This window comes from Coregonus lavaretus (genome assembly GCF_964263955.1).
Source record: "Coregonus lavaretus genome assembly, chromosome: 2".
NCBI classification, from domain to species: Eukaryota; Metazoa; Chordata; class Actinopteri; order Salmoniformes; family Salmonidae; genus Coregonus; species Coregonus lavaretus.
The window spans coordinates 20,211,388-20,224,446 of NC_139989.1; the positions used below are offsets into that span (position 1 = coordinate 20,211,388).

Here is a 13,059-nt window from a genome sequence, read left to right on the forward strand (position 1 = left end):
TGTAAGTACAACTCATGCTTGAAGGCCACTCTGTAGTTATAAAGTAAGTGACCTAAAATATCATTTTTGTTTTTACATATTAAGTAACTTCCCACTAAAACTCCTTTCCTCCTTCTTTCCTATATGCCTGGGCCATTTAAGATGGGGAAGGTCCCAAATTGGGCATAGGGCTCTGGTCAAAAGTAATGTACTATATAGAGAATAGGATGCCATTCGGTAGGCAACCATGGTGTTTGTACCATGCAGGTGGTCCTAGTGGTCTGTTCCCCCTGATTCGGCTGTTTCAGAAAACCCTGGTCTAATCCAACCAACCTGGTCAATATTTTCTTTGGTTTTCCTGAGCGGTGCACACATAGCCCCCTCGGCCCCCTAGCCCTCCGGTCTAATGCATTCCAATGAAACCACATATGATTGTACGGCTGGACTATGTCCCTCATGCCCTCTCCTGTGTTTGTGTGTTCTGTTTTTCGTGCAACCAGAACCAGCCTAGTTGAACTAGCTGTCGGAGTGCTGGTTTAAACGATCTACATGGGCATGCAGACAGTGTGTTATTAAAACAACAATACCTCACAATAACATGATAATATACAGTCTGAATAGGGGGAGTGAGGCGCTATTCAATTACTGCAGTGGCTTGGTTTACTCTGTCAACTATGGAGCACTGAGTAAACTCTCTTCAACTGGAATAGGATATTCATACAAATAGAGCTAGTCACACACAGACCCAACTGGTGTAGCTGAAAGACACAATAAGACAAGACAATATATAACACTAACACACTGTTATAATAGCCCACTGTGCTAAATGTGATGACCTTGACAGGATGGGCCAGATACACTGTGTCTCTACCCTGCAGTTGTGATGATGAGACACAGTCTGAGCTGAGATGAACTCAAGAGCAGCCCACAGTCACAGTTAGGATTGTGCAGGGATGCAGTGTTAGTTCATCCATGCTCCCATGCAGTATCATACCCTTTCACTGAACCCCCACCCCACACTACCCGACCTGTCCCACCTCAGGTCCCTCGGGTTGGCTTACCGTGTCTGGGGGTCGTTGGCTGGAGGGATAGGGCCGTGACCCTGGAGGTCCGGGACAACTGGAGACGCCATGTTGCTCCTGCTTTTGACCACTTCCTCCTTCCTGAAGCTCTGGCGAACAGGCGAGGAGCGCTCCAGGGGAATGCCGCCATGAGGGGGTGGGGCCCCGTGGATGTCAATCATCCTCACTTCTGCCATCCTGTGGGGGGAGGGGGGCGGGGTCTTGGAGCCCAGCGTGGGCAGCTGGCTGTCTCCGTACTTCCTGGACTTCTGGCGGTAGAGTGAGGTTTGTTCCATGGCCTCAGTGGGGCTGGGCCCGCTGTAGGAGCCTGTGGAGCGGATGGAGGCGCGGTGGTAGCCAGCCAGGCTGCCATGGTCCACCATGTCCCCAGGAGGAGGGTGCCCTCCATGGGCAGGGCCGTGGCCCATCCTCCCCTCGTGGAGAAGGTACGGGTCAGCATAAAGCCCCTCTCCCCCTCTCACCAGGCTGTGACTCTTACTGCCTAGGTCCTCATCGGGCTTGACGTCCCGCCTCTCCAGGATGGCGCTGGGGCAGGGCGACACGGAGCGCACGGGAGGGGTGGCGTTAGAGATGCGCTCCCGGGGCATAGTGGCGCTGCAGGGCATGGACCCCGGGCGCGGGCCGAAGGGGATCCGGGAGGGCGAGGGGGGCATGGAGTGGGCCGTGGTTGGGGACAAGGAGCCCTGCATGGGGTGGTGTGGAGGGTGGCCCATAGGGGGATGTCTGGGGGGGTGCTGCCCATCTCTGCTGGCGTACATCATCTCTCTGTGCATCTGGAGGAAACCAAAAACACAAAATCATGTTATTATTACTTTACAAATTAGTCTACCGTGTTTACCAAACACAGTAGCGTGTCAGTGGAGGGTGAAGTTGCGCCACTAATGGTTAAGGTTAGGAGTAGGGGAGGGGAAGCTGATCCTAGAGCTGTACCTAGGGAAAACTTCACCTTGGCGAATCAGGTGTCACAGCCCTCAGGTAGTCGGCCATGACACCTCCCTCTGCATGTCTAGGAGCTAGAGAGTTTGTTTATATATATATATATATATATATATATATATATATATATATATATAAATTATATATATATATATATATATATATATATATATATATATATATATATATATATATATGGAGCGAGGTCACCCCCAAACACACCACGTCAGCTTCCCAAATGGCACCCTATTTCCTATGTAGTGTACTACTTTTGACAAAGGCCCATAAGGCTCTGGTCAAAAGTAGTGCACTAAGTAGGGAATAGGGTGCCATTTGGGATGCAAACCATTACTCTCTAACCCAGTTAGGACAATAAGCCATGAGAACCCAGGGATTATTGTGTGAATAACTCCCATCTAGGGCTGTTCTAAGGCTTGACGTGGTGCGTGTTATATTCACAATGTCTGCAATTACCTCTGCCTATCTGCCACTATTGTTTGTGGAGATATGGTCTGATGAAGGTCGACTCACCTAAATTAAAAACATTTGCATCTGGCTGGAAGTGTGCGGAGACTTTTTCCTGTTTCTACAGTTTTGCCTTTACAAATCAGCTCTGGGTGTGCGGTAGGTTCCGCCTATTATATAAAACGGGTACCAACATATTTAAAAAAAGAGATTTGAAGTTGCTAGCAAAACGAGCTGGTCGTCCATTATAAAAGTTCTAAGGAAAAAGGGTTGCCATGCAGGCAAGCTTCTTCTCCTTTGCTAGCTAGCCAACTAAAGCTAACACAGAATCACAAGCAACATGTGATAACATGAAACTACATATGTGAAAATGTCATGTGAAGTTATGTGATTTTCCACATGTGAAATCATGTGTTTTTTCTGTAAGCATGGCATTGTGGAGAAAACACTGCAACATTATCGGACAGGTCGGAGAGGCAGGCAGCAAGGTTTAGACAACCCCCAACTGTTGCAAACCAAATGCTAGCCTAGTCGCATGGGGAAATAATGTCTAGACACTATTGTCCAGGGGAGATTAAGTTTATAAATTGCCTGGCTGGGCTGTGGGACAGTGGATAACTCAAAATGGGTTTGGTTTCGGTTCTATAATTTTTTTAAACATTAAATGTATTATGAAATAATGACATTACAATGATTTTAAAGCTTTTTAATGGAAATTCCAAAGCCAAAAATAGTAAACATTCAATTGCCAAAACACTAAAAATATTCCATTGTCTCTGTCAGGTCTACATTGGTTAAAAATCTGTAGACAAATAGGAAATTACTATGAAATAATACAATATTTCAGTTGTGTATATTACTATTTATTTGATTACTTTTAATTCCTTAAAGTCATCATCTCCCAGACCATCTAACGTTATCTATGCGCTCCCCATATGGTACTGTCTTTAGTCATCCTATTTAGCTAGCCTGCCTAAGTATGCTGCATAGTTGTCATTCAAAGAAGATAAGGCATACTTTCACAAACTGTCTCTGTCCCGCTCGTCATTGTGTCTATGTGAATCTAACCTAACGTAGCAGGCGTAAAAGTGTATCCATCCAGCGATCTGTACATAATGACGAGATGCACGTCTCCGCTCTAACAATGGGAGTCATTGTCCCAAAGCCGGGAAGGCAGGCGACAAGCTTAGGTCCAAAATAAGCCCATAGAAACACATTGGGCTTATTTTGGACAGATTTTGGCCAGAGAAACACAGGCGCAATGGATTATGGTCATTGTAGTTAATTACCACGTTTCTGCCCTGAACTAGGTTTAATATTTGCTTAATGAAAACTACAACTCCCTTCAGTCCAGCGTCCCACATAGTTCTTGACTTGATTTCTCTCGTGAATGATTTGATTTCTCTCTAGAGAAATGGCGCGTTGCGCTCACATGGAATTCAAGTAATTGAACCGACGTCAGTCAATTAGTTGTTTAATAACCAAAAAACTAAAACAAATGTTGGTTAATCGCTCAGCACTAGTTGACAGGCATTACCCGGGGATTGTTGTGAATAACTTCCTGCTATCAACCAATCAGCATCCAGGATCCAAACAACCTGTTTCATAATTTATGTTTAGAGAAAATAATATCACATCAGCACATTCTCAGGGTGAGAATACAGTTGATCTTAAGTTCTGTTAAGGCCACAGGGATACTTTCCCCCCTATCAATATTTTACTAACATTTCACAGACACCCCACATAGACTATACCCCTAGGCTTCAAAAATAAGATTTGACATGAAAACAAGATTTTGGGATAAGATAAGGTTTTGGGATTTTGGCAGCATATTCCCATTTATTTTAAGCTAGGTGATTACCTTGAGTGTTTCTTTAAGGTTCATGCAAGCTTGTGAGCTCAATTGGCCTTGGTTGCTGATAACAGTGTGCCTTTAAAAACAGCCCACATGTGAAAACACTGAGAGAGAAGGATTTAAACTATGTGCCTACAGGCAGGAAAGAAGTAGCTGGTAAATTAACAACAGGTTCCGTTGTCTGGCACAGCCTTTTTAAACAGGCAGCAAAACAGGCAGCTTGGCCTGCAACGACCACCCATGAAGGACCCTGGAGTACCTGTGGACTTTGAAACTATGAAACTATGAAACAAACTTAATTCAGCTACAGCTGAGTTAAAGGAAAGGCATGACTGAAGCAGTTCTCTGATTTATGGAGTTAAAAGTTAAAAATGGAGGGCAGAGAGTATGCAGAGATCTTTAGACAGAGGAATGTACGGGTCAGCGTTGTGAGAGAGAGTTAATTTCTTCAGGATGCACTACTACTGCTGTGGTGTAGTGGTTGTTGTGGCCAGCCACCTGCTTTGGAGGCAAATTAATTGTCTAACATCAATCTAATTATCTGATCCGAATCAACACATTGCTTCCACATACTTTACATACATACTTTCTGTTTCCGTTACAGGAGCCTGGGGTTACTGTAGCTTAAACGCAGTCCCCCACTGTACTGTACTATTACATACTATCTTTATACAAGCATCAACATGTTCACAGCTACCTGTTTAGTGTGTCAATACTGGTAATCCCAATATTATGCTCTTAGAAGTCATGTTTCGCACACATGGCCAAAATGATGGCTGTTGGAGATGTTTTGTATACAGTGACTTTCTTTGACTTGGCTACTATTGTGATCTCTCTCTACGTGTTTTGTTGTTCATACTTGAATAATCCACTTTCATCTTCCTGCTCTCTTTGATGAAACACTAATCCCACCATTAAGATGATTTCATATGGTGATTGTTTGATGCCCCACGTACGACCATAAAGAGTTCACTCTGAAGTCAGACAGTTTAAATGTGCCCTTGCCAAGGTGGTAGTCAATGTATAAGAGAAAGATATTGCCCATGAACTGTCATCATAACAATAAATAGCCCTATTTGCTCACCCAAGGACTCCAGTGGAGACCAATAGAGATACAATATGTCTCAGACCTGCTGTCCTTCTAATGAGAACCTTAAGGAGGCAGTGGAAAGAGAGAGATCGAGGTCTTTAAAAAGTCCACATTAGCCAAACTCAAACCAAATGTTCCCAATTTCATTGCTTGTTCACCGCCCATCTTCTGATGTGTTTATTTATTTATTAAAGGCAATGTTTTATATGTCTGCGGACAAACCTGGAACTCCTGCCTTATAAGGTCATGAAAATGAAATTGCTAAGTGGTCTTGCAAGAGGATGAAAGGAATTGCATACTTCAGGTAACAATTGACAAGCCATCACAGACTGCATAGAACAGCTGTGCTTGACTTCATACAACTACTTGGGGCCTTTTCTTTGTTAGGATGCGTATGTGGTACTATGTCCACCTTGGCAAAGAAGAGAATAATCCTATTAAACCATCAGAGAAACAGTTTTAACATTGAGCATTTCCAAGAGAGGAGACGTGAAAACATTTGACTTTGACAGTGAGTGTTTGAACTCAGTAGCTTGCGCTTTCCATTTGTCTCTATTACACGTTGTTCCATAGCCTTTGAATAGAATATTCCCGGCCAGACTTTTCTCGAACATATATAAATAAAGACGGTGTGTTTTCACTTATCAGCCAATGAGTGAGTTTGTCTTTGTTAGCTGTGAATCCAGCCCAGTCTGAGTTTTTGTTCAGGCTTTAGTCTCTTTTCACCTCTCTCACACACATCAGATGTCACACCCACCCTATTATACTGCTCATCGCTGTTCACTTCTAGAAAGAACCATTCAGTAACATGAAACATGACTTATGTATTTTATACAGTATCCTGTATCTTTCTTAATGCATGCCCGTTGATAAGCCTTGTGGGGAATGTTAGAATCTTTTAGAATTCCCCTTCTAGATTTAGTTTTGGTTTCTACAGTTGACCTATGACTCATACCTGAAGTGAACAATGGCTTGTTTGTTACACCTAGAAGCAGGAGGATTAATTGTTTGAGGCTAGCATGTGAAGACAATTATCCTTCTCACCATGATGTTGTCATCGTTCTCAATGTCCAGCTATGAAGACATGAGAGTACTGGTATGGAAAGGTGTCCTATTTTTGGGGGGCTTCCTACTGGGTTATTGAAATAGAAGGGATGGAGTTACAAGCAGCCCTTCTCACTGCCCAACTCTGACCTATTATAGTGCACACCTTGGGACACTTTAATACCTACCCCGTATTCTGATAATGACACTAGATAGATTACCTTTCTGACTCTGGTAAGAACATTACAAACAACAGATTATTTTTTGACTAGAATAAAACAGTGATGCCTATTTAATAGGCTACTTGACTGTCAGGCATATATGGCTTATGTGCAGTGGAAGTTATGTGTTTTATTCCAGTCACCTCTGTTACAATTCCCTGATGTAAATGAAACATCCTGTCTGGTCTGCATGCAAGCATACACTGTAACAGAAAACTGTAAATTATACAGTAATTTTTTGTATTATACTGCAGCATACTGTACATGATGGTGCATTGTGGGAACATTTTGTGGGTGGGGAAGAATTGCTGTATTTCAAATGGTACTGTAATTCCACCCCACAGAATACATTACATTACTGTATTTTTAGAGCGCCAAAAATCTTTTGACCACTAGTGGTGCATGTTATTGTTGTTTCTGGCTCATTAACATATTTTGATGTGTGCCTTGTAAGAGGCTATATTTGTTGCACCCGTGAGTGAGAATGCTGTACCAAATTAACTCCTCTGTGGTTATAGTGCCCCATCATTTGAAAATGTATAGGGAACAGATTGGAGTGGCAGCAAGTCTTAAACCTTACTGGTTGAGCATTTTGCCATGTCCTTTTGGTCAGTTTTGCCCTGTAGTCGCTGCCAGTTTGGAAGCCTTTGTTAAGGCCTGTAGAAGTGCAAGTGATATGAAACACCAACTATTCATTAATATTCTGTAATGTTTGTAAACACTTTACCTAGCAGCCAACATGCAACAATCCCTTTTAATTACAGTAAAATACTGGGAAATACAAACCCCTCCCATCAATTAATTAAATAATTAACTCCGATTACGGTAGCATTAACTTTTTACAGTATAATACAGTACATTTTACGGTATTGTACTGTAATATGAAATACAGAATTTTACTTGCCACTGAGCTGCCTGTAAGCTACTGTCCAATTCATGGTAACCCCTTTACAGTGTACTAATTATTGATGCACACATGTAGTCACCATATGAGCATGGCTACCATTAACTTATTTAACACCACTAATTTAGTTAACCCCCAACACATCTGGAAACAATCTCTTAGAGGAAAACAAAACAAATGGAGACCAATAGAAGAAATTAGATCTCACTGATTTCTTTAGAGAAGACAGGACAATGGATAGCCCTGCTGAGACATGCAGCAGTGTTCTTCCACTCCAAATACTGTGTTTAAACAGGTGCAGGCCTCATTTGGTTACTGTATTTGTCCTTTTCCTAGAATGCCAGGGTTTGGTTTCACAATTAAGAGAGCCGGCTAACACAAGGAGGCATCAGAAAGGCTTGTTTGTCTCGAACATGTTTTAGAAAAACATCTGCACTCTCAGCTTCACATCTGTCAAGAATAAAGCCACTTGTCTGTGTGCATGCATGCACAAATTTGCGGGTGTTATAATCTCGGTGTTGAGGTAAAAAGTCTTATATCTGAGTGTTGATTCTAGAGGGATTGAAATTGACGTCACCTTCGGTGAATAAATGAAGTGTTAACCAGGTGGTGTTGTTGTTACACAACTGTGTTGAGTTCATTGAGTTCATAGTCCCGTGTAGCTCAGTTGGTAGAGCATGGCGCTTGCAAAACCAGGGTTGTGGGTTCGATTCCCACGGGGGACCAGTATGGAAAAAAACTATTTATGCACTAACTGTAAGTCGCACTGGATAAGAGCGTCTGCTAAATGACAATAATGTAATTTCTGTTAACTCTCTAGAGTGAAAAAGACATGGGAGGGGCCTCATTATCATATTTACCAGCATGCTTTGTTGCAGGTTGTTTTAATATATATGTTTCTGCATGCACATTGATTGATTAATTGATCTTATACTACACAAAGATAAATAACCTACATTTTTCTAAACGAATCCAATCTGTAAGTGGTTTGACTTATTTCACCCATTATTAAGATGGTTATGCCAGTTTAGATGGTTTAGGTCAGGGTTCTTCAATTCCGGTCCTGGAGGGCCGAAACACCTCTGTTTTTCATCCTCTCCTTACATTTACATTTTATATTTTAGTCATTTAGCAGACGCTCTTATCCAGAGCGACTTACAGTTAGTGAGTGCATACATTATTATTATTATTATTTTTTTAAATTCATACTGGCCCCCCGTGGGAATCGAACCCACAACCCTGGCGTTGCAAACGCCATGCTCTACCAACTGAGCTACATCCCTGCCGGCCATTCCCTCCCATACCCTGGACGACGCTGGGCCAATTGTGCGCCGCCCCATGGGTCTCTCCTTCTATCAGGGGCTAATTCAGACCTGGGACACCAGGTGAGTGCAATTAACTACCAGGTAGAAATAAAAATCAGAAGTGTTTCGGCCCTCCAGGACCGGAATTTAAGAACCCTGGTTTAGGTAGTCTCATTTATCAACCTTCTCTACCTGGTCCCTGGAAGAGGAAGAAAGATTGTGGAAAGAAGCACGCTTGTTTGAAATGGAAAAGCGTTGCGGTAGCTATTGATTACTGGGGTAGCAGTAAATGTGAAAGTTGACCAACTGAAGCGGAAAATTCCCGGTGTTTGTGATGCTTGTCGTTTGGTGCGACGCAGACAGGGTGGCGTGAGTGGTGAAACAGAAGAGTCACTGTCTGTTCTTTTGAGTTTTGATGTTGAGTCTATGCCTGACAAAGTGATGTGAGGATATATCCTGTATCCTGTACAAGCTTTTGTGCCGAATACATTACTTTGTTTCAGGTGTCAAGCTTATGGGCATGTGGCAGCAGTGTGTAGGAGGGAGATTCCTAGGTGTGAGAAGTGTGCAGAAGGGCATGAGACAAAGGACTGTGTAGCATTGGGGAAAGTAGTGATATGTGTTAATAGTAGGGGTTCCCATGGGGCTGGGGATCAGAAATGTCCGGTGCGAGAGAGGCAGGTTGAGGTTTCCAGGGTTAGAGCAGTGCAGAAGCTGTCATATGCTGAGGCAGTGAAGAAAGTCGAGGAAGATGTCTCAAAGGGGAGGGATCCTGAGAGGAGTGGTGTGAGTAGTAGATCTGTACCAGTACAGAGTGATAAACCAACAAGTGATATACAGTACCATTCAAAAGTTTGGACACACCTACTCATTCAAGGGTTTTTCTTTATTTTTACTATTTTCTACATTGTAGAATAATAGTGAAGACATCAAAACTATGAGATAACGCATATGGAATCATGTAGTAACCAAAAACGTTTTAAACAAATTAAAATATATTTTATATTTGAGATTATTCAAAGTAGCCACCCTTTGCCTTGATGACAGCTTTGCACACTCTCTCAACCAGCTTTATGAGGTAGTCACCTGGAATGAATTTCAATTAACAGGTGTGCCTTGTTAAAAGTTTAATTTGTGGAATTTCTTTCCTTCTTAATGCGTTTGAGCCAATCAGTTGTGTTGTGACAAGTTAGGGGTGGAATACAGAAGATAGCCCTATCTGGTAAAATACCAAGTCCATATTACGGCAAGAACAGCTCAAATAAGCAAAGAGAAACGACAGTCCATCATTACTTTAAGACATGAAGGTCAGACAATACGGAACATTTCAAGAACTTTGAAAGTTTCTTCAAGTGCAGTCGCAAAAACCATCAAGCGCTATGATGAAACTGGCTCTCATGAGGACCACCACAGGAAAGGAAGACCCAGAGTTACCTCTGCTGCAGAGGATAAATTCATTAGAGTTAACTGCACCTCAGAAATTGCAGCCATAATAAATGCTTCACAGAGTTCAAGTAACAGACACATCTCAACATCAACTGTTCAGAGGAGATTGCGTTAATCAGGCCTTCATGGTCAAATTGCTGCAAAGAAACCACTACTAAAGGACACAAATAAGAGGAAGAGACTTGCTTGGGCCAAGAAACACGAGCAATGGACATTAGACCAGTAGAAATCTATCCTTTGGTCTGATGAGTCCAAATTTGAGATTTTTGGTTCCAATCGCCTTGTCTTTGTGAGACGCAGAGTAGGTGAACGGATGATCTCCGCATGTGTGGTTCCCACCGTGAAGCATGGAGGAGGAGGTGTGATGGTGTGGGGGTACTTTGCTGGTGACACTGTCTGTGATTTATTTGGTATTCAAGGCACACTTAACCAGCATGGCTACCACAGCATTCTGCAGCGAAATGCCATCACATCTGGTTTGCGCCTAGTGGGACTATCATTTGTTTTTCAACAGGACAATGACCCAACACACCTCCAGGCTGTGTAAAGGCTATTTGACCAAGAAGGAGAGTGATGGAGTGCTGCATCAGATGACCTGGCCTCCACAATCACCCGAACTCAACCCAATTGAGATGGTTTGGGATGAGTTGGACCGCAGAGTGAAGGAAAAGTAGCCAACAAGTGCTCAGCATATGTGGGAACTCCTTCAAGACTGTTGGAAAAGCATTCCAGATTAAGCTGGTTGAGAGAATGCCAAGAGTGTGCAAAGCTGTCATCAAGCCAAAGGGTGGCTAATTTGAAGAATCTCAAATATAAAATACATTTTGATTTGTTTAACACTTTTATGGTTACTACATGATTCCATATGTGTTATTTCATAGTTTTGATGTCTTCACTATTATTCTACAATGTAGAAAATAGCAAAAATAAAGAAAAACCCTTGAATGAGTAGGTGTGTCCAAACTTTTGACTGGTACTGTATGTTTCAGTAAGATTGGATATTTAGCATTTACAGTGCCTTGCAAAAGTATTCATCCCCCTTGGCGTTTTTCCTATTTTGTTGCATTACAACCTGTAATTTAAATGGATTTTTATTTGGATTTCATGTAATGGACATACACAAAATAGTCAAAATTGGTTAAGTGAAATGAAAAAAAGTATTATTTCAAAACATTCTAAAAAATAAATTATGGAAAAGTGGTGCGTGCATATGTATTCATCCCCTTTGCTATGAAGCCCCTAAATAAAATCTGGTGCAACCAATTACCTGCAGAAGTCACATAATTAGTTCAATAATGTCCACCTGTGTGCAATCTAAGTGTCACAGGATCTCAGTGATACACCTGTTCTGAAAGGCCCCAGAGTCTGCAACACCACTAAGCAAGGGGTAACACCAAGCAAGCGGCACCATGAAGACCAAGGAGCTCTCCAAACAGGTCAGGGACAAAGTTGTGGAGAAGTATAGATCAGGGTTGGGTTATAAAAAAATATCAGAAACTTTGAACATCCCATGGAGCACCATTAAATCCATTATAAAAAAATTGAAAGAATATGGCACCACAACAAACCTGCCAAGAGAGGGCCGCCCACCAAAACTCACGGACCAGGCAAGGAGGGCATTAATCATTTACATTTATGTAATTTAGCAGACGCTCTTATTCAGAGCGACTTACAAATTGGTGCATTCACCTTATAGCCAGTGGAGTGGGATAACCACTTTACAATATGTTATTTTTTTTATTTTTTTTGGGGGGGTGGGGTAAGGGGGGGTAGAAGGATTACTTTATCCTATCCCAGGTATTCCTTAAAGAGGTGGGGTTTCAAGTGTCTCCGGAAGGTGGTGAGTGACTCCGCTGTCCTGGCGTCGTGAGGGAGCTTGTTCCACCATTGGGGTGCCAGAGCAGCAAACAGTTTTGACTGGGCTGAGCGGGAACTGTGCTTCCGCAGAGGTAGGGGGGCCAGCAGGCCAGAGGTGGATGAACGCAATACCCTCGTTTGGGTGTAGGGACTGATCAGAGCCTGAAGGTACGGAGGTGCCGTTCCCCTCACAGTTCCGTAGGCAAGCACCATGGTCTTGTAGCAGATGCGAGCTTCAACTGGAAGCCAGTGGAGTGTGCGGAGGAGCGGGGTGACGTGAGAGAACTTGGGAAGGTTGAACACCAGACGGGCTGCGGCATTCTGTATGAGTTGTAGGGGTTTAATGGAACAGGCAGGGAGCCCAGCCAACAGCGAGTTGCAGTAATCCAGACGGGAGATGACAAGTGTCTGGATTAGGACCTGTGCTGCTTCCTGTGTAAGGCAGGGTCATACTCTCCGAATGTTGTAGAGCATGAACCTACAGGATCGGGTCACCGCCTTGATGTTAGCGGAGAATAACAGGGTGTTGTCCAGGGTCACGCCAAGGCTCTTTGCACTCTGGGAGGAGGACACAACGGAGTTGTCAACCGTGATGGCGAGATCATGGAACGGGCAGTCCTTCCCCGGGAGGAAGAGCAGCTCCGTCTTGCCGAGGTTCAGCTTGAGGTGGTGATCCGTCATCCACACTGATATGTCTGCCAGACATGCTGAGATGCGATTCGCCACCTGGTTATCAGAAGGGAGAAAGGAGAAGATTAGTTGTGTGTCGTCTGCGTAGCAATGATAGGAGAAGCCATGTAAGGATATGACAGAGCCAAGTGACTTGGTGTATAGCGAGAATAGGAGAGGGCCTAGAACTGAGCCCTGGGGGACACC

General features: G+C 43.2%; 1 protein-coding gene across 1 annotated transcript in view; it reads right to left on the reverse strand.

Annotated features, from left to right (window-relative positions):
- LOC311138572 (sickle tail protein-like) overlaps positions 1–13,059 on the reverse strand; it is a 96,989-nt gene that overhangs the window by 24,744 nt on the left and 59,186 nt on the right. The window contains exon 6 of the mRNA XM_084173315.1: positions 1,041–1,834. Within this exon, the coding sequence (XP_084029441.1) occupies positions 1,041–1,834 (794 nt within the window). The remainder of the gene's footprint in view (positions 1–1,040; positions 1,835–13,059) is intronic.